The 23003-nt window shown below is 42.4% G+C and overlaps 2 protein-coding genes across 2 annotated transcripts in view; one reads left to right on the top strand and one right to left on the bottom strand.

Annotated features, from left to right (window-relative positions):
- Window positions 1–765, bottom strand: part of LOC119728305 (dihydropyrimidine dehydrogenase [NADP(+)]-like) — a 33295-nt gene extending 32530 nt beyond the window's left edge. The window contains exon 1 of the mRNA XM_038200496.1: window positions 332–765. Within this exon, the coding sequence (XP_038056424.1) occupies window positions 332–364 (33 nt within the window). The 5' untranslated portion in view covers window positions 365–765. The remainder of the gene's footprint in view (window positions 1–331) is intronic.
- A 7482-nt stretch (window positions 766–8247) lies between these two features.
- LOC119728522 (cysteine protease ATG4D-like) overlaps window positions 8248–23003 on the top strand; it is a 30213-nt gene continuing 15457 nt past the window's right edge. Inside the window, exons 1-2 of the mRNA XM_038200795.1 lie at window positions 8248–9303; window positions 19931–20014. Of these exons, the coding sequence (XP_038056723.1) occupies window positions 9261–9303; window positions 19931–20014 (127 nt within the window). The 5' untranslated portion in view covers window positions 8248–9260. The remainder of the gene's footprint in view (window positions 9304–19930; window positions 20015–23003) is intronic.

Here is a 23003-nt window from a genome sequence, read left to right as displayed (position 1 = left end):
AGGGGTGAGTGTGCTTCTATTTCTAAAGCATAAATAAACAACAAAGTCTAAATGTGAAAATAAAAACTTGACAAAGTTCTACATTTTCTGGTACATGTTCCAAGTGTGGCCTTTATTTACGGAGGTAGTCCAGTAAATTGGCCACATTTATGGGGCTAGTCTGGACCATGTCTTTATCATTGTTTATTTTAAGGGGGATTTGTGGAATTTTTCTGTGTAAACTTTTTCAAACAAAAGTGGAAATTGTTCTGTCCCAAATGATTGTCAATGATTGTCAAAGTCATGTTTTTTTTTTGCAAATAAACCTTGAACAAACACCAAGCCTACATACCTCAATATCGGCAACATCTTTGCTAAGAGCCATTTTCTTCGTGGTTTTGTATAAATAACATCCGTTGGTCGTAAACACTCGTCGTTGGCACCAGCTGTTTTTCGGCTCAGATTTATACACGTTAAGTTGCGCACACGAAGTGACACGTCATGCACGTACAAATTTACAAACAATACAACAATGGCGAAGACTTCGTTGAGGGATTCGGAACTTCGGTGTCACGCACGCACGTTTGAAGTTGAACTAGCTAACTTACAGTAACTCTACAGTTAGACAAACTCTGGCCTAGACTGTAGTGTCTGTGATTATGACCCTGTAGAGGAAGTGATAAAACTCTTGGTTTGCGTCTAACTCACAGACATGAATTTACCACAGAATTTGTGGTCATCGAAACCGTACAACATAGGCCTAGCATGACATAATGTGCGATCAATACCGCGTATACATGTGCATGTACCTAGAATTCGGTTCCCAGTGCGCAGAGTAGACTTCCATTGACATGATCGATGGGAGCCAGACTGCATTTGGCGACTGGCCAAAGTGCGTGACCTTGAGCCTCGCCGTGTTAGCCAATGGAAAGACGTAGTTATGGGGGCGTGCGTGACTATTCCCCACACCCACACACACAGGCGTGTAGATCAGCAGAGCTACCTATTTATACATACAGCTCTATGGTGACACAAATACAGATATGACGGACCCCAAATAGACAGTCCCAAATTATAGGGGGGGGGGGGGGGGGGGGTATTTAAGCCCCTGGGGATCGTACTCAGCGCAGAGTACTTCTGTTTTGCCCCCCCCCCCTAAAGTTTATATAGGCCTATGAATATTGATTACCCCTGTCGAAGATGGCCTTTACAAAATTAGGGAATAGCTTTTTTTTCAGACGTCGACTTTTATGCTAATTTACAAATGACACTTGATTACAATAATACTAGATCCATCAAAAATATTGCGGTAGCCGCTTATTTAAAGGCATATAGGATCATTTGCAATATATCCCACAAAGTAACCGAATTTGTATCAAATTGCTTACTTTGATTAAAGTTTGTATACTGGTACGGTACTAATAACCTGTGAAATTATTGGGAAGTTATTGTCTTACTTGCTTTCTTTTAGAAGGAATCCAGAACTGTAGGTGATTTCCATCGATCAGTTTTTATTGACAGATTTTTGGAATTTTCGTTCTATTGACGAAATCGAGTTGCGTAATCAAAATGATCGCGGTTATATTCACTGTTTTCTGCAAAAACTGTAATATCAACTAGCTGAAACTTCATCAGGTATAGGCCTAAGGTTTTGAACATTCTTATGTGAATTTTGAGCAGTGATATATTGGAAACGAATAAAATGCATGAAAAGCCGGATGATCCTATCATTATTGCTTTTTGTGACCTTCCCGCTAGACCCCTGCAACGGTCGGTGGCTGAGTGGTTATTAATTTAACGCTCCTGTACCAGAAAGGTCTTGGGTTCAAGACCTACTTGAACATGACATGCTTTATGACATTTTTGCTGAGAAGCCGTGTCGGACATGTCATCACCTATAGTAAATAAGTTTTTACGTCGGTGAAGGGTAAAACCCAATCTACCTGATGGAAAAATGATCATATAAAAATGATTGAAGCTTTAACTGATATTATGTGATCGCGATAATGTGTGTATGTTTTATATACGCCGAGGCTTGTCAGCCCGCTCATAAGGAAAGAAGTTCTTTGCTACCATGCATGCATCCCTGACTATACTGGCGCCGGACGAAGGTGATGCCGCCCTCTCTGGCATGCCGTGGGTGCTTGTTTGGCGGTTCATGACTCTATTAATGTGTTCTTCTGCCAACCCCAAAGACGTGAACCTGGGTCCTCGGTAGTGCACAAGCTTTATGGGACATGTCAAAACAAAAATTGGAAGTCCCCCCACCGTCCAGCACAGGCTGACGTTTGATTTTATACGGGCCTGGTTACAGACAAAATCTCCTGGCTGGGTTTCCAGCACGGATGGTCTCAGTTGGTCTGTCGGCGCGGCAAATTTGATATCACACAAAACAAATTCGGCCATTTCGCCGATTGTTTTGGTTCGGGCAGAGGCCAGTCGTGCAAAATTCGAATCGATGGTGGGAGGCCTGGGGGCCGGGAGGGGGTCATTAAACGATTGGGGGCGCTGTTTGTAACGCACAGACATTAAAAGAATGCGTCTACTTCCTGGTGATGGCCGTTGACACGCTGCAATAGCATCACCTGCAATGAAGCGGTGAAAGTGTAATCAATGATGATGGGAATGATGTGGTCTGGACTGAAGACGTGAAGCGTGTTCGAGTCTTCAACAGCGGAAGACGTCCGGTCGCCACACAGCTAAAAGCATGCGTCACTGCTTGTAAATAAAATTTGTTAGCTTATCTACAAAAGGGCGCCCTAACTATGACCATAACTTCGCTACTTGCCATGCCCCCAAATTGGTCAGTCCCTTGACCTAAACATCTGAAAAACAAAAGGCGAAATTATGCATTAAAGTTTAACTCCTAACTAGGTCAATGTTAAAGTGTTGTCTGTAGTCTCTCGCCGGGCTTTTGCCATTGTACCTGTCCGGTATAATGTCCGGGTCGTCTTGACATGACGCTGGGTTGATTGATGTTATACCTCTGTCTTGCAGGGTGTCACCCCTTGGTAGGGACTTGCTCTCATCTTTACTCCTTGTCGCCGGTACAGGATCATCCACCCCGGCCCGCCACTCTGATGAATGCAGTTGGTCGAACCGCGCTGTCTCGACACTCGAAGTCCGAGTGCTGCCGTCTAATCATAGCTAGGCTGCTTCTTTCTGCTGTTCAGTACCAGACGTACGTGCTGGGAGACGGGCAGATGTGCTCTGAAGTTTGGTGCGTGGTTTTGGAGTCGGCCTCGTCCGGGGTGGAATAATATAGGCGTAAGTAATTCCATAGTCGAGACATTACCAAAATGGGTTGTCAACTATACGTGCACGCTGACCCTCCGAAGCCTGAGTACTTCCTCCGATTACTGCTTTGCTGGCGTGCCCTAAGAAGGCGGAGTTCTGCTTCCAGCAGCTCAATTCTCTCGTCGATCTCCACATCTGATGTGCTTGTTGACGGTAGTTCGTCTTCTTTCCCCTGTACTGTCCAACCGGTTGTGTGGTTGCTATACCTCTCCCTCAAAATCAGTGAATGAATTCGTCGCCTTCCCGCCTTGGAAGGTAATGTTGCTATAGGTTAGCGCTTTCCCAATAATGTAGTATGCAAGAAGTTCACTACAACGCCTATCACTTGTGACACAATTTGTGTCTCGATCGACACAATTTGTGCCAAGGATTGCTCTCTACCGACCCAACGAGCGGTTGTAGAGACAGGCGCTTGCAGTTGCTTCCATCCACACACCGGGTTGAACTAGACCCGATGAGTTTTACTTAGGCGGGCATAGGGGAAGGGATTGGACTGGAGTCTGATGTTTCTACAATACATCACTCAAATTTGATGTAATTGAAGTAATCATTAAACATACTATCACCTTGTATGATTAAATAAGTAGCGCCTATATCTCGCTAAACAGATTAAAGGGAATATACATCATTTGCTTTTGCTGTATTTTTCAGAAATGGATGGAATGGGGGGGGGGGTTGGAAATATATAGCAAACATAGTTACACTGACTTTTTTGAGGTTTTAGGTTCGAAAATGCTATAAAACCAAGAAAAACGATAATTTTCCTGTAGTTTGGTTCCCTGACTCCATATAAGAAGAAACAGAGCAGTTTACATATACATTGGGGAATTGTAAGGTCAGGGAACCAGTCTAGCTGGCTCGTACCCGTTCATAGGTTTGTAATCGATTGCAAACAAGTGCGATGGTCAATTGGGGCCAGTATTTAAAAAAAAGCCAGTTGTTTCCAACGCTGATCGGCCGATCAGCGTTGGAAATTGATACAAAAATACCACTTTTCTTGAAAATGACAGTATACCAGGTGCCATGATTTTACAGGATGCTTTACACTGTCATTCACTAACAGTCCAGCAAGGTATTTCAAAATGATTTGGTAGTTTTATTTTTTGATGTTTGCAAATGTTGTATTTTCCCTTTAACATTAATTATAGTGACCAACACAGAACACACGATGATTCTTTTAATCGATGGGAAACTTGATCATATCGGCTTCACCTACTGTGATCTATTCACTCTCCTGAAAAGGTGCACTTGACTGATCTATACGTAAACAGCTTACTATAGTATTGGACGTGACTCTGAAGGGACAACAACGGACTGGACTCGGCGTGACGCGGACTCCGGAACTATGACGGACTGTATCAGTTTCTTTCTATTCCAACAATACAAAAGTAAATTGCCCCCTTTTTTTTTTGGGGGGGGGCAGATCACCCTATCGCCTGATCCGCCGGATGCTGAGAAAAAAAAAACATATCAATAGCTTCTTTATATAGGTCGACTAGTTTTCAGTATTCGCTATATGAAGGGGGGGGGGTCAGGAAAGTCAGGATGTTTTAAATTTTATTTCCACCCCCCCCCAAAAAAAATAAAACTTAAGTACGGACACAAATGCAGTATAAAGTTTAAAGATGCATTCACCAAGATGCTCTTCTAGTTTTATCCCCAACATATTCCATTACGTTGCAATTTTGAATTGAACTAATTTCGACTTATTCTTTTCCTGCGGGGTGGGCTGGTTCCAGCCCTGCAATCAGTATTGATAATGTAGAGACCGGCAGCCAGTTAGTTCACACAGTTTTTTTAGAGGGTGGCGGACGTCTAAAATGAAGGGAAAAATAACAACGATTGCGGTTGTATTGTGCAACGAAACATGCAAATACTGATAACTTCTGGATAAAAACTGAATTTTGTTTGGTAATGGGTTACTTTAGAGGCTGCAAATAAGTCTATTTTTCGTAGGGTTATTATTCACTCTCCGCATCAAAACCCGGATCTACACCACCTGTGCCTACCAATCCTCTTATATGGATCTGAGACATGGACGCTACTCAAGAAGGATGGACGTAGACTCCAAGCTTTCCATATGCGTTGTCAACGCCGCATACTTGGGGTGAGATGCTCTGATTTCATCACCAACGAGGCCAGCTCTCAGAAAAACCAGGCTGGAGGATATTCGCTGCATTATATCTTCACGGCGTCACTCCATCTTCGGGCACATTCGTCGACTCCATAGCAACACCCCAGCACACGCCGCCCTCAAGCTGGCCGTTGATGCATCTACAGGAGTCAAGCCTGATCCTGGTTGGTCACGACCACGCAGCCGACCCCGAAATACCTGGGTGCGACAGCTTGAGGCTGACCATGCTCTGTCAGCCCCTGCCTTTTGGCTCATCTCGACTGATCGGTTGGCATGGGTGGCTCAACGTCTCATAGCTGGATTTGGAGACTGATGATGATGATGAATCGCTGGCGGATTTTTTTTTTTTGATGTCTCACTCGATGTAAATAATTTTTTGTATTACTATTACATGTACAGTTTAAATTTAAAAACAAAAAACATATAATTACTCTTAATGGATTGAACTTGCAAATAGCACCAGGAAAGCAATAGCGTAGCCAGATTTTGGATCAAGGGCGATCTAAAGATGCACTTTTTTTTTTACTGAGAAAGTGACCACAATTAAAAAAGCGGGGTGTGTTAACCCCTATTTATACATTATTCAAAACAGTTTACCCATTGCTAGTGGTGGAAAGCCCATCACGTGGTGGCCGGTCTTAAACGGATGAAGGAAAAAAAAGACCGGCTGACTGGTCTTAAACACTTTTCCAGTGTCCTAGAAATCTAGTGCCTTTTACCGTTTTATTGGTTGAACGTTTGCGCAATACTACCAGTGAGTCAGTATTTCATAGTTCTAAATTCACAACGCACCGCCACAGCTACGTTCTGCGCGACATCGCGCAGAACGACTTACTTGCGAGCTGGAGCAAATTATTGAATGAACTCAAAGTTTCAATTTTGACTTGTTTTGTTTTGGACCGAAAAGTTTTGATTTTTTTGGTAACATGTGCTTGGTCGGTATTAAACAATATGTTTAAGACCGGTTGGAGTCTGGATGCTGATTATTACCAACGCCTTCGGCTCGAGTAATAATCAGCATCCTGACTCGGCTCAGGTAATTACAGGGGCGGCGAAAACGGGGAGGGGGGGGGGCGGGGTTAGTTCCCCAGATTTTCCCAGGCTAACAAAAGTGCCCAGTCTCGCTGTCATATACCGTCATCGTCACCACGAAGTGACCTTAACCCACGCAAAGTGGAAAATGTGTGTTTCGAGATACAAGTGATTTAAGTTGACGATGATTTGCAACGGTGATCTGAATATCGTTTATCCTCAAAATTCATATTTTGTTGCATTGACCGTCGCCACGTAATAGATCTGTTCTGTTGCAAATTTTACCGTCAATCTGGGCGATGCTTCTGCCTCCCTTGTGCCTCATTTTGGCCAACCAACTTAGCGTGCATTGAACGATGAGTCTGGCGACCGCTGTGGCTCCATTCGGCGCGGCGACCACGGCAATAACCCTTGAGCCACCATGGCCGTAGGTTGCACAGGGGAAGCACAGGGGAGGCAGGCAATTGGCTCAGTGGACGCACAGGTCGCTTGTAGCTCGACATGAAAATGCCCGACAATTTGGGTGGTTCAAGGGGGTCCGCTCATAAGTCCGACGCCTCAGGTCCGACGCCTCATAAGTCCGACAAAATCGCATCCCCTAACCAAATAAAGGCCCATAAGTCCGACGCCTCATAGCTCCGACGCCTCGTAAGTCCGACAAATTAAACGCCTCGTTTTTCCGTTGTCGGACTTATGAGGCGTCGGACTTACGAGGCGTCGGACTTATGAGGCGTCGGACCTATGAGGCGGAATTGTATGCCTTATGGTCCGACGCCTGCGTCGGACCTATGAGGCGTCGGACTTATGATACGGCCCCGCTCAAGGGATGCACAAGGATCGATGGAGCAGTTACATAGAAATATGATTTTCTCGGTTTAAGCATTTTAGCGACCATTGACCGTCCTGGCCATTTTTTGGTCGCTCATAGGTTGAACTAAGGTCGCAGCCCTGTGTTAAGGGGGCCTAATACCCGGCCACGCTGCCACCCGGCTGCCGGATGTTAATTGTACCACTCGGTACTTGTAAATTGGGAAGTAAGAACTGGAAAGTAAATTGGGAACACGGTAATAATAATGGTACAACCTGAAAAGTATGACTGGAAAGTAAATTGGGAACACGGTAATAATATGTTACAACTTGAAAAGTGGAAAGGAGCAATAATATATTGGTCATTGAGTGGGACAATCTCCATCGAGTCCCGCGATGGAGAATGATCCCCATTGGGTGAACAGTAAAATTATCACATGGGGTAAAAATGTAATTGTAAATATCTTATAGGAAAGTTGCTATGGAAAAGTTCCGTGGGAAAATTTTGAATCTCTTGGGAAATATGATATGGAATCATTCTGAAGCCATTCATGGGAAATCCCCATGGGAAAAATCCCATTAGGAAAAATCCCATTGAAAAAGTCCCATGCTACATGGTGGCCAATTTTCCATGTTATTCCAATGGGAGATTTTTATAAGGAGTTGCTTACGTACCCCTTTAGAGCACACCAGAATAATAAAGTGCTCCCCCCCCCCGCAAATGTGATTCATTTCTCCAAAAAATCAGTTCCAGAACAAGTTCACATCTCTAATTGAATGGCACCACAATAATGAAATGACTACGTAACGTGAAATAGGGGCAGAAAAGAAAATGTGAATATACCCGGTATTCCCCTTCTCTTACACGTTGATAAATGCAAGGGAGGGGTGGAGGGGGGGGGGGAATGTTTATGTTTATGTTTTTAATTGTGAGGGGGCGTGTCCCTGCTGTACTGCACTCTGTGCGCTAGCTGCGTAGGACTGTACGTGTACGATGTGTCACATGATCAGCTAGCTGATCCAAATTCAACATGGCTGCCACCGTGTATGACAGATGACATGGACGAAGGTTATCTGTGTACAACTCAATATCCCATCGTTTTCAACCTTCTCTCAAACTGCATTGGCCACTGAAAAGTCGAAATGTCATCCATAGAATAATGGAGTTCCTAAACAAACCCATGTCAGAGTTTTGGAAAAGCACTAAGGAGACGTTTGCCGAGATTATGGATATGAACGACAGTGTAATCGGCGGCGGCAAGCAACAACAACAGCGGCCGGGCGCGGCGGGCGGTGCGGAAGGGAGCGGCCCCGGTGAAAATACGGAAGGGAACGGGAGCAACGAAGGACCCTCGCAACAAACAACTAGAACTGCAGGTAACACGGGTAGTGCAAACCAAGAAACTGCCAGACCTCGTCGGGAAAAACCCCATCTCTATCAAAAGCATTCCGTTTCCAAAACAAAAAGACCACTTAGCGAGGATTTTCGAAAAAAGGAATACGATCCCCCTTCAGAAAACGTACATTCCACCCACCATGCACGCAACCAGCCGAAAGAACAAAGTACACGCCATTCACTAAATGCATCCTTTGGAAAGTTGTGGAAGGATATAAAGACATTCAACATGAATCCTGCATCAAATAGTGGAAGTAGTAAGTCTGAAACAACAGCTACCAAAAAATCTCATCATGGCAAAGTGAAACCAAGTTTACTTCAGAGCAAAGAGCACAAGACTGTAGATTCCACCGTAGAAAATGAGAACCAGAAGGTGTTACGAAGTCACCGGACTCACAGCCAAAGTCGATCGCGACAGGGCTCGCTGTCGGACAGCCAACATTTCCGCAGCAACTCCACCGACCGAGCCTCTGTAATGAAATACAGAGAGGCCATTGACAAAAGCAGACCGTTTCTGCGATCGGCATCAGATGATGCGATGCTCTCTCAACAAGTATCCGAGCCGGTCATGCAGCGTGATGGTGAGGAGGATGCGGAAGACATCTCAGCAGAGAAATGAAGACAAAAATTCTCTCAATGTGGAACAATGTCAGATATGGTAAGATACATTACCCAGCCCCGCCCTGCCTCCAATAGCATTGTAATTGTAACATTATTATTTTTTTTGTAACAAGCTGAAGTGTTTTTTCCTTCGTTTTGTGTGAATCAATTCCCCCCCCCCCAAAAAAAAGCGGACATGGTAAAAACAAATAAAGTAACAATTTCATCTAAGTTCAACATTTTATTAATTAATTATTTGCACTTGACTTACCAAAGACTCGACGAAAATTGGACTTGTCACTTACTGCACAAGTCAAGTTAGTTATAGAGCCCTTCCTGGAGTGGAAAGAATTCCAAAGCTGGACATCACTTGACACCCTGTGCACAAACCCTATAGTATGAGACTTGTCTGAAAAATTCTTAGTGTTTTCTCAGTAAATGCTTCAGTATTTTTCCTACTAAATTGACTTTTTAGGACATTTATCGCTTTCTGATGGCTGATAGGTGATCGCAGGGAAAAATGAGTGATGTCCATGTATGGAATTCTTTCCTGTAAACTTTGTAAACGAAGCACATCATGTACATGTGTGATGTACTGTTGTGCATCGGGTCGGGTTGACCAGGCCAAACCGACCCGACGAAACATTGAAGATATAAACCGAATTCAAAACAAAACCGCTCTGAACTCCCTAAAACCTACCGATCCGATGGGACTCAAATTCAAGGGAAACCGAGCCGACCCGAAACCGAACCGAACCCCTCCTCCCAAACCCCCCCCCCCCCCCCACCGATCTGCACTCCCTAAAACCTACCCGACCCGACTTGACGGGACTCAAATTCAAGGGAAACCGAACCGACCCGAAACCGAACCAAACCCCTCCCCCCCCAAACCCCCCCCCCCCCCCCACCGATCTGAACTCCCTAAAAACCGACCCGACCCGACCCGACCTGACGGGACTCAAATTCAGGGAAACCGAACCGACCCAAAACCGAACCAAACCCCTCCCCACCCCTTAAAAATAACCCACCGATCTGAACTCCCTAAAACCTACCTGACCCGACGGGACTCAAATTCAAGGGAAACCAAACCGACCCGAAACCGAACCGAACCCCCCCCCAAAAAAAACCCCACCGAATATCTGGCTTGGGCAACTGTGTCTACTTTTATGTGCCTGAACTTACCCGCCTCGCATGAAAACCATCTCTCAGTCACTGAATCATACTGTACGGCACTCACAACGTGACCAACTGGTGGGTCTTCATGTTACTAACTGTGCATGGTAGACTGCATTTTGGTGGTACTGGGCACAGTGACTCTGTAATATACATTGCACTGTGAGAATTTCCGAACTGTTTCATTTTTTTCTGGTTTACATTATTTCATTAAGGGTTTTTCCAAAATGGCTTAACCAACCCAACTGGACACGAAAATCGCAAATGCAAAACTGAAACTGACCCGACCCGACTCGAGGTCGGTTTTGGGTCGGTTTTGCACAACACTACTATGCAAGGGTCTATTGTTCATGATTATTGTTTTGTTTTGGTGCTTATTTTGGGGATACAGCGCAGGGAATAAATTTCTGAACAGAATTTAATCGTGCATTAAAGGGGCACTAGGTCCTGAAATCCCCGAAAATGTTATGTTTTGGATTGTTTACTTAGCCTATTTCAAACATCTGGTTGAAAGGAAACCAACCTAATGTCTTACCGTTCCCGAAAAAAGACAAAAAAACCCCGCTTGTTTACATCGGACATGACGGAGTAGGCCTACGAATACGTTTTTCGTGTCGTTGTCATGTACGCTATACACGTTGTGTGTCCCGGGAACAGCGCGCGGTGACCAATCACCAATGCAAAAAATTGTGGTTTCTTCAACGTCCACAAAAGGCGAACACTTTACGCGTACGAATGAAATCACAACTAGCATCCAAACAATTCGAATTTATGGGGTCGCAAAAGTGGACCCCGAAATTTGTTCTCGCACGCATAATACAGGGATAGCACAAAAACGCCCAGTTTTGAAAGGATATTTGTGTGGATGTTTATACCCTACTTTTAAAAGTTATTTCCGATTATCATCATCTTGTTCAAAGCGCGTTTTGTAGCCCAATTGGGCTGTTCGAGGACCTACATGTAGTGTCCCTTTAATTAGTCTATGGATGCAAGTGTCTATGATGTATGCTTTTCAGATCATGCACAGCTACACTGCATCTTGACCTCCAGATTCTGACTATTTAGTGGGCGTCTTCAACCTGATGTCGTACAAAAAAAACAAAATATGGCAGCAATTGACCAATCAACAGCTTTGGCCAAATTTCTGCTCTAAATGACGTCACATCTTGTAAAGATGTGGCTGGCGCATGGGGGCACATAAAAAAAGTTGTACTGTTGCATTGAACGTCTGAATCTCAGACTAATGGGGGTCAGGGGTCACTTCTGAACCCCCCCCCTCCTTACCCTAGACTAAGCTCTAATCCATGTAAATGCTTTGATAATTGAACCAGCGGACCAGGCCAGGTGCCTCCAGGATCTGTTTCTGCCCGATTACAGACCAATTTCCACCCTTAATCCACAAAATCCTTTGAACTTGAACCCGTTTTCAGCATTTTTTCGCTCCCACCATCTTTTTGCCTCCTTCAGTCCCTCACTCAAACTCAGATGAAGGAAGAAAAGCTGAAAGCTTCTTGGCGCGTTTGACTGAGGGTGATATTGCAGATTTTCCCAAGCCCACATTAGAGGAACTATTTTTCCATTCCAGAAATCTACCTGAATCCTCAATTAATTCTGCTTCAACCATTGGAACATTCATGATGTAATAGTCGGTTGGCAACAGCTGATCAGACTTGTCAAAGTCACAAATGTTTAATAGGCTTGGACGGTATTGCAGTATACCATGACAAAAAACATGCGGGATTCACTAAAACCGCAGATTTATGTTGGGTATTACGTCATTATCAAACCCAAAAATACGCAACTCAACCACGACATGCTGAGTGGATAAGCCGGCATAACCACGCAAATGCTTCATGGCAAACTCTCCAACACTTACATGTGTATGTAAGTGTCATGGTGTCATTATCAGTCCATTTATTTGTGAAAATATATCATTGTGATACATGTAGATTATTAAAACTTAAAAGTTTACTTTTTGTGGTATTGTATTGTTGTTTGAATGTGTAACGTCTCTGACACAAGGCTGATAATGCTAATCATCGACCAATGACAGTCATAGCGCCACGACACGAACAAGCGTACATGTGCTTTTCAGTTGGTATATCCTGTATCACTGATAGTGATTCAATAGGCTCATGCAATTTATGCTGGCCACCAGCGACTCGTACAGTGTGTGTGCATGCGCAACAACAGCGCCTGGCTTCGCACTCCCGCTCCCGCACGCATGCATTATAAATAGATGACGAACTTTCTCCAGAAAAAAATTACTAACTCAAAATAGTTCTACTCAAGATACGATAGAGTCATTCTTGCTCCCCGTTTCATCACTCTATTTAAATCAAAAAGTTGATTAAGTGTTGGCGTAGGCTATAATTAAATAATAAGCTATTTTTTATCAAAACTACCCGCGTATAAGGAGTCTTTCCAAATCTGTTTCTACAGCGGTTTTCATCCTCGAACCTGTTACTCTAAGCCGACACTTGCCTTTAACGGCGATGATTTCCAGACGATATACAAATTAACACACGCATTAATAAGCCAACCCTCAGACTGATCTTAAGTTAAGACGAGTTTAGCTACATTGCTAAGGAACTTAGGACGTGTTGCACACGTCTTACGTTTGGTGAAATTGCTCCTGGGCCCAGGATGGGACGACTCGCGAATTAGGAGGAGTTACCCTTCCTAAGACGCGTCTTAGCATTTCGTGGAATCGGTCCCTGAGCATTTTCAAAAACAAAAGCAGCACTAGACAAATTCAATAATCAAAGTTTCTTATGTTTTGTTAAGCTTGGTCGAATTCCATTTATTTTTAGCTGCGGGATAGCAGCTCAATAATCAACATGTCTTGCCGTTAGTCCGTATAGTTGGTTAGAAACAAATGATGACATTGTCTATTGCTCCTACATGTACATATTTTGACCAATTTCATCCAAACTTTGTCAAAAGTATCAGTAGCCCAGCCCCAACATGTCACATGACCAAACTGGGGTCATAGGTCATCATGGGGTCACTGGGGTTAAAAAGCTGATTTTTTTTTAAACTCAAAACATTACTCCTTCCAGAAATTACATGGTACAATCACGGGACTCATGCATGAACACGAATTTGTTGGCCCGCAGCTTCCAATAGGATATTTCCAATCAAGCTTGTTCAAAGAAGCAATTCAGTATTAATTAATTAATTTTTCTGGTTCAAATTAAAATAATAGTTACCTTGGCCTGTTGTATTGTCAAAACATCCTCTATGCCTACCACTGTTGTACTATCCATGTGGGTCATTCTATTAATTGTGGGTCCCAGTGTTACAAAGTGGTAGGTTTTTAGAAATTTATATTAATTAATTGATTCAATTATAAAAGAAAAGAAGAAAATTCAAGTGCAGATTAAAAACCATGTACCCAGTTTCTATTCACTGTCACATGCATCACAACAAAGACGCGTACATGTAGTATGCTTCAGACTTTGATGTTATCATCAGACACGTGAATATGATTGGGTTGGGAAAGTTGGCCAAGGCCAAAACAAAAAATAGTTCTGCTTCCGATTACATGGCATTTGACTTTTTTTGTGTACGATCATATGGAGGTGTGCCCGTGTAGTACAGGGTAAAAGGAAGTAGTTTATTGTTTTCGGCGTTTTCCCCCCTCATTTTCCCCAAAACAAATTAGGGTAGGGGCTGACAAATAGGGTAGGTACATGTACGGTAGGGTAACCGGAAGCAGACCTATTATTTTTTTTCGGCCTAATGAATAGAGTCAAAGGTCAACCCTTTCAAGATAAAAAAACTTGACTCAACTTGACTCGAGTCCCAACGGGTAACTGACTGGACTTGACTCGGGTCACTGCGAGCAAGTGACTCGACTCAACTCAAATCCTTCATCAGAAGACTCGACCCAACTCGAGTCGAAGCCTAATGACACTCGAGTACCAAAACTGTGCAAAAAATATATTTACGGTACATGTACCGTCAATTTGTGGTCACTTATTGCGTAAAAATATAAGCTGCATCACAGATTCTTTAGTCCCACCTCGTGGTTTTATAATGTAGCGCAAAAAGTACTTTCCTGGAACCAGACGTTAAACACATTTCCAAATTCTTGGTTTAATCATTGGCTTCGGACGATTTCATAAGCCCTTAATGGAACTCAGGCTAAATTTACATCCTTCGGAAGTACTTCGGAAGTAATTGTTTTCTACATCAGAAATAGTTTTGTATGCTGCAATTTGGTCTGACGTTAGCGTAAACATTATTTCAGACCCGAAGGCAAAGCAGAGATAAAACCGAAGTTTCACTTTGTGGTTTTTTGTAACTTTTACGTAGATCTATGGTAGAAGTCTCCAGCAGAAACTGTCTATTGGTACCATGCAGCATATTTCACGTCTTTTGATTGTCATAATAAACTGGTGCCTTGTATTCTTTCTTCCATTCTGTAATTTCTTAGATGGTGTTAAAATATCAGCGACTCAGCTAAACTCGAGCATAAATTTGACTCGACTCAACTCGACTTGACCACACACTGTGACTCGACTTGACTCGACATTCTTCACCCAATGACTCGATCGACTTGAGTAACTTCTTTGAAAATGACTCGACTTGACTCAAGTCACACAATTCTGTTACAACTCTGTAAAAAGCAGATATCCGATGTTATGGGGATAAAAAGCGTATCCTAAGTTTATACAAGGGCCAATAAATATTCGCCGTCACAGTAAAATTGCACAGGGAACCACTGACCCAACCAACGAACGCAAGGGCGTAATCCCCAAATTATTCGGCTTGTCACTCAGACGTCATCCAAACGTCTCTCAAATTGGATCAGGAAGTTGGACAATGTGTCATTTCCATGACTCTTTGAGGTCACGGTTATACTGGGGATAGAGACCACATGATCCCCCTTCCTGACCCGTTGGGGCTGCCTTGTCAATCAAGTGGTCTCTCGGACTTGAATGCAGCATTGTTGATGGTGTTTCCCCTCAAGGCAGTTGTGCCACATTCCGGTGCATCTTACAATGTACATGCACATGGGAACATCAGATATTCTGATAATGGTGTTTACTTTGTACCAGTGGCATCATGGGCGTCAATCGCTTCTCAAAAGTGTCAGGGGGGGGGGGGACATACCTTGAAACGCAAAGCCCTTACGGCGTTGGGTTCGGGGCCCACTTAAGGGCCCCGAAAAAAATTGGATTCTAGATGCTCTGTGGTGTGATCTAGGGCAGTTTCTGACCACTTTAACCAATATTTTCTTACCCAAAAGAAGATAATTTGATCATTGTTTTCGAGGTTGTACATAATACCGGAAAGGCCCTGTAAATGAGACACGAGATCAAAAATCTGGGGGGACATTTGATATTGTGTCCCCCATCGTTCAAAAAGTTGGGGGGCGTGACATGTCCCCATCCCCCAGGATTGACGCCCATGAGTGGCATAACTACTGGGGTTGGGGTTAAGAACTCCCATAACCACCCCTCCCCCCCAAAAAAATACAATACAAAAAGGGGTAGGGGGAGGGGGGATGGGCGGGGGGAAAGAAGGAAAGAGGAGGGCCAAATGTGCTGGCTTAAACTACATGTATCAGTCTCAGGCCATTCCTCAAACCCTGGCTTCGTCTCTGTTTCATATCCGTGTGACAAATAGAAATTTCATTTGGTAAATCCCCCATGGAAAATTTCTCGCCACACCACTGCTCGGTGCGATAGCAAATTTATGCGAGTGTTAATTTGTGACCAAGTCACAGCAACATCCACGCTGCCAGTTCGCAAATTGTTAAACACACTTAAACTTGAGAAAACCTGGTGTATGCAGATTCACTTGTCAAAATATGAGAAACAAGACTACGGTTCATCATGGCCTGACCTGCTGATACAGGCCAAGTTTCCCTGCTTTGTTACTCACCATGAACTACATGTTATTAAGAAGATTTCCTCTTTTTATCCTGGTCTGTGTGTATTTTAAGGAAGCCACCTTTTAAGAGGGCCAGTGGGTTCGTCCCTAGGTTGCTCTAACTACGGTAGCTGTGCACATACGCACACACAAGAGTGTCGTCACAGATCAACACGCAATAGTCTGATGCTGAGAGTTACCGTAGTGCTGGAATATTGAGAGTTCTGCATCTCCAAAGGACTATTCCACTTTAATTTGCAGTGCCTTGGAAGACTCCATTTCTGGAAAATATTAGGACTTTTGTACTAGTTGTTAGTTCTTCAAGATGTGAAGATTCCTCAGCCTGACAAGAGTCGTTCCTTTTTGAGGGACTGCTCATAGATGTAGAAATCTACACATGTATTCAGTGATACATGGTGTGCCTTCCCCAGATGTCAAATTTGTACTCGCATACCATGGAGCTTCAGCCCCTTTGGAATTGTAACAGCATCAATGAGAAGACAAGACATTAAGATCTAGGAAGAGAAATTCTAAATTCCTCGCTTCCAGTAGAAATTGACAATTTTTGATGCTGGTTGGTATCTTGTAACGTGTGACCAGGGAACAAACCTGATTTTTTTAGAGACCGTGAATTTGAACTTGCAGGACAAAATTGTTGCGTTGGTCTTTGATGTCCGTCTAGTTACAAATGTACCTGCAGCTTTGGCGCAAACTTTCTTTTAGTGGGCAAGCAGCATTTATAAACACCTGTGGATTGCTGAAAATTTCCTAATATGGACCATGAACTTTCTGACTCGTTTCTGAGGAGTTTGCCGGGAAAATTGATTTCATGGAATTCACGTTGGAAGTATGTTTCCTGCTAGTGATGTACTGTCATGTGTCCACAACTGAAACTGTGAATCTTAAAATAGAATTTTTTCCTCATCCATATGGAAGTTTTGTGGCATGACGTATATGTAATTTCATAGTATTGAATGTACAGGATAGAATGGATAAAAGGAAGTAACATCACTGATTGAGTGTGTTTGTTACGAGTTCTGTTGATCACAATGCCCCGGAGACGACTCCACCGTGTTCTTGAAGTGGCTCGTAGCGGCAAGACACAGGCTGTGTTTGTTTGTAGGAACTATGTCATGAGCAGCTTTCTCTTCTCAGAATTGTTTTACGGGATGAAAGTGAAGAAGCGTAAGTCTAAGCACCGTGGATATATCGATACTACTCGATTATTCCATATTATTGTGATATTGATATCGCCGATGGCAATTTTTTAATCATATCTGAAAAGTCATTAGATGAATATTTATAAAATTTCGCTCAAAACTTTCTGAACTAAAGCACGCTATTAAAACCAATTTTCAAACTGTAAAAAGGCCTACAAATGTAAACAAGCAATTATATTTGTGACAGGACATTGTATTCCCTTAAAATTCTTTCGGATTTTTTTTTTTGGTGAAATTTTGAAAAGCACGTATATTCCAACTTTAAAGGTAATGGACACCAAATTGGTTTTTTTTTTGCTGATTCAAGGAATGACAACACAATAAATCCGAGGCGGGTTTATTAAAAACGAACCTGTCAAAATTTCAGCTCAATCATTTGCAGAATGCTGTGAAAATGCATCTTCATTATTTTTCCCTAGAGAACCTGTCTCTAGAGAAAAATAATTCTCATTCACGGATATGTAGGCCCCTAACCGATTGCAAACTAACCTAATTTGGTAACTTGGGAACAGTGTTTGAAAAAATAATTCTCTCGACCATTTTACCATCGTTACCTTGCAATGGTTTAGTCCGAACCAGCGTGGGAATTGATGGTATCCTCTTTTCTTGAAAATGACGGCGTAGTACTGGTAAATGCAATATTTTCACAGGACGCTTGATGCGTTTTTTTACTCGCGTAGGCCAGTTCCTAATATTTTGGCAGTTTTGTTGATGGTATGACTATCCAATATTCAAAGTGCACGCAAATGTCATTGTCAGACTTTTGACAGACTTGATTGCACAGTCATGGTTGTGATTGATCTAAACGTCATGGGGGTGGGGCTTAACGGGGTTAGTGACAGTGAATCAGTTGGACTTTTTGTTTGTGTATCATGTATTTTGTCTGTGTATGTACATGTATGTGGTGTTAAGTGTGAGGAACATGGGTTAGGTTCAGATATTGTGTATTACTCTGAGCCAAATCCTTCATGACTCATCAATTATTTTCTAACCCCTCTTTCTGTTTTGGTGCAGAAACACATTGAACGTGCACGTGTGCACACACTCTTGTTTTACTATACTCTCAAGGACAATGCTTTGTGTTTTTCCCTTTGTCCCTTAATATAGCACTCTCCAAAAGACAAAGTACACAAACTTACTACCGAGGACCGTTCCAACAAAACACTCAACTCCAAAGGACTGAAAGGATCTGTTGTTGTCCCTTTGTGTGTCGGTCCTCGGGGGTTATGTAGAACACGTACAATGTACACCCATCTTTGGAAACACGGGCCATTGTGGACCCCCTATTGTCCGTAATCCTCAATCAACTTTTTAGCAACAGCTCTCATTGGGTTTGTACACGAATTTCAATCGTGGACTATCTGTCAATCATGGACGTATGTGCCCTAACCCTTTTGTCCTAGGTCCACAATCGCTGATGTTTACACACGCACACATTCCTGCTCCGTAACTGTGGGGACTACACATGAGTTGTCCCATGGTACCGGTACCATGGGGACCAAAGATGATGAGAAGACAGCAGAAAGTCCACATAATATGGTCCTAATTTGCCTAACAAAAAAAACTTCCCCATAACGCGATGACGGCTCGCCTGGCACAAGTATACACATGGGGGTGCAACTTTACGTTTCATTCAGGCAAACCCTCGGGGCTCTTGAAAGTGGTAAAAAGCATCCTGTCTGGTAAGTGCACAGAGCCCATTGCACGCACAATGCCATAGCATGTTTGCCTGGACGTCAGGTGACGTTAGCAATGAGTTTGAGTGCCCCTCCCAGTGGTCTTCCCACACTCTGTCTTAAACCATTGAGGGGGTACTTTTGCCCAGAGTCCGTAGGGTTGCAGACCAGTAAATAAACTGCCATAGACCTCAGTGATAAATACAAACAATGTACGCGCACTTCCAAAAATTATTTAGAATACCTATAACCTTCCATGGTGTTTGAGACATGCATCAAATTAAGGCTGATTTCATCATCTTTCATTTTCTGTTCAATTTTTTTGGGGTTAACCAATGTCTTTTTGGATAAAATTCCATCCAAAGATGATCACCCCTATAAGTAGTCCTGAAGCCTACGCTCCATATATAGAGCAGAGCCTACATAGAGCATACCAAAAAGAGCCATTTAAGGGCCTACCATACTTACGTCCAAATTTCACAGAAATAGGAGTTTGCAGTCCTCTGCACGGCTTCCACCCTACTTTTTTTTACAAGCATTCAATTTCGTGGCCCTCAAAATGCTCTTACTGTAGAATTAGGGGGCATGCAGATCATGATTTGACCAGCGTAGGCAATTTTGGGCCTGTTTACCTGCCTGCAGCCATAGGCAAGTTTTCATGGTAAGATGATATAGAAATTATATCAAAATCGGGCTGAAAGTTTATATGAGTTTGTGGTTTTTATTTTGGCAGGTTGGACTGTGAAAACAAGAACAGCATTCAGCCTAGCCAAGCCGATCTATATCCTGGGAAAGTGTTTCCAGCATAGTATAGAAGGTGAGACCCCGCCTAGAGGATTTGCTTTTCACGCCTGAAAGTTACAAAACTATCGCAATGACAGTTTGGGTACAGTACATGTATCTTCCATATGACAAGGGGACCACTTTGAGTTAGCAGTTTTTTTAATTTTTTTTTTTACAGTACCTGAAACCACCCAAAAAGTTTTTGAAATGTGAATGGACATGTAGGCTTATAATACATGTAATATGTGTTGAATCATTTCTTTCTTTCTTTTTTAATTTTTAAAATCACCCTCAATATTCCATAAAAAATGTACGGGAAAAGTTACCTAAGTTTCCCGTCCATTATTTGATGGAAATTTGAGAATAGTGTCAAAAAGCAATATAAATAATCACTCAAATTATCTTTGGAAAAAGGCTGCATGTCCATTCATGTGTTGAAATTCTTCTTTGGTGGTTCAGAAATAACACAAAATCACAACCATTGGGAAAACTGCTAACGTGACGGTAGCAAAGTGGCCCCCTTTATTGTGTTTCTTGTCATACACAGTAAAGCTGAAAAATGCAGCAGTGTAATCTCATGAAATACACTGTGCATGTGAGTGGCTCAGAAATCAAGCTAATTTAAAAAAAACCAAAAAAACAAATCTGCATGTGCAAGAGAAAATGATATCAGTTTTTTTTTTATTTGCAAACTAGTAACAAACCTATCACATTGTGAATTGCACACTTGTTTGATTTTTGGAAGAGTAGTAGGTACACAATACAGGTTGAGTAAAAAAAAAAAAAAACCCAAATGGCATGACCAATTTTTGAAAGAAGTTCTGCATGTAGCACTTTCAATATCTAGAATATGAAAGTCCAACCAATGAGCTTTCTTTTAGTACAAGAATCATTCAAATTACTCATGTACTTCTTAAGTTGCAGAGTTTTGAACGCAAACACAGTTTTAAAGTTCTATCCACGGATCACAAAATGGTACACGTGTTCTTTCAGCAAAACGAAAACAATTCACATGTATGCATCCCTATAAGAATTGTTTTCTTTTTGTTGAAAGAACACTTACATTTTTTTGTGATCCGTGGACAGAACTTAAAAACTGTGCTTGTGTTCAAAATTCCGTAACTTGAAAAGTTAATGAGTGATTTGAATGATTCTTGTACTAAAAGAAAGCTTAATGACTGGGCTTTCACATCCTAGATTTTGAAACTGCTACATGCAGAACCATCTTTTTAAAAACTTGGTCCTGCCATTTGGGTTTATTATTATTTTTTTTTACTCTCCCTGCACACTGGTCACAGAAAAGATGAACATGTATACATACAAACTCATTATGTGAACAAAAATTCTTCAGAAAAAGTTGACACTGGATGATGAATTTGGCGTGTCCTCTAACTGTTTTTGTGGGATGAGCATCCGTATGAATCATATTTGACACGTGTATTAAATTCTGTCAGTTCTGACACGTGCATGTGATGGGAGTCATTCAATGTACATGTACAATGTATGAAGACTGAACACAGGCAGATTGTCAGACAGGAAATCATCAGTAAAATGCCCTCAACTCTGCGGTGTGCATATACGTGTAAGCGGTTGGAATGCGGATGTAATACTTCCTTCTCATTAATTGTAAGCACCATGTTAAGCCGCAAACATGTCTGCAAGGTTGATAGGGCAGCAGAAAGGCTGGTACATACTTGATGTATATACGTACATATTAAAGCTGTAGTCCATCATTTGCAGCTATCCAAAAAGTGACTGACGTAATTATTGTTGAAAAACATACTTGGTTGAAAGATAGCAAGGGGACTAAACTCCCTGTGAAATTATTCTTTCTGGCATGCTGTCATTTTGAAGAAATCAACGAAAGAAGACCTTTCCAACGGTGCTTCTTAAGACGCACCGTTGGAAATTTCCGTTAGCAGTTCATTTTTTTATTCAGGGAAGCGCACGCAAGCGTTGACACGACGCACACACACGCGCGCCCTCTATAATTCGTCGGATCAGTGCGCAACATCGCGTAGCTGCATTCGGCTCAGTAAGAACGTGTCTCGGACGCTGAATTCAGGCCCAATTCAAAACATGATTCAGCAACTTTTGATTTGAAATCGAGATCCTAGAATGTTGTTTTTCTCAAAATATACAGCCTTCGCTGAGCTGAAACTTCATCAGGTTAGTTGTTTAGCACCCTTCTTCAGATTTTGAGTACATTTGTTGCTTCAAACGAACAAAATGCACAAATTACAAATGATGGACTATACCTTTAAAGAGTGAAGGGAATTTGTAAGGGTAGCGGTGAATGCCACAATGAAAATTCAGTTGTTGACATCATGAAAGTTGCCATGTTTTCACTTGAACTGGCCTGAAGAGTTATTAACCAGTTTGTGTTGGAGGACGTGATAATACGCACTGGCTGTTTTTACAGAGGCCTGGCTGACGGGTTAAGATGTCAAGATTGCCTCGACTCGCCTCCGGGTGACGTCTAAACATGCTAATCCCTCGTGCCTTTTGTACACACACGTAAAGTCTGTGAAGTCTGTAGAGGTGGACCGTGTGTTGATCTTGAATTTGCTGTGCACAACCGGCCTATTGTTGTACAATTTATGCTCCAGTGCACACCCCGGAGTATTGAAACATATGAGGTTTCGGCAAGAAATATCGTACAAATACTGTTGAAATGACTCAATTGCGAATCAGTATTTGTGATGTTTGGCTGAATATCAGAAGTTGGCTGGAAAATTCTGCCTTTTGCGGCAAAAATACTCCTGGCGCGAAATGGTTAAAGATGCGTTCTCCGTGCTTTTTTTGAGTTTCACCTCAAATAATAGATTTGTCTTTTCAATTGCTGTTTTCCTCTGAAAATACGATGTAAAAGTTATTCACTTTTGAATGAGACATCGAACGAAAAAAATCCAGCAACGTTTAGTTCTTAAATTTATTCTTCACAAAATTGGAATGATTGGCTGCCAGACAATAATTTAGCTCTCGCACATGTCGCAGGGCGGGTTCATTTAAGCGCAGAATGA

Source organism: Patiria miniata, unplaced genomic scaffold, assembly GCF_015706575.1.
Source record: "Patiria miniata isolate m_02_andy unplaced genomic scaffold, ASM1570657v1 HiC_scaffold_20, whole genome shotgun sequence".
Classification (NCBI taxonomy): domain Eukaryota; kingdom Metazoa; phylum Echinodermata; class Asteroidea; order Valvatida; family Asterinidae; genus Patiria; species Patiria miniata.
This window is presented reverse-complemented; position numbering and strand designations above follow the sequence as displayed.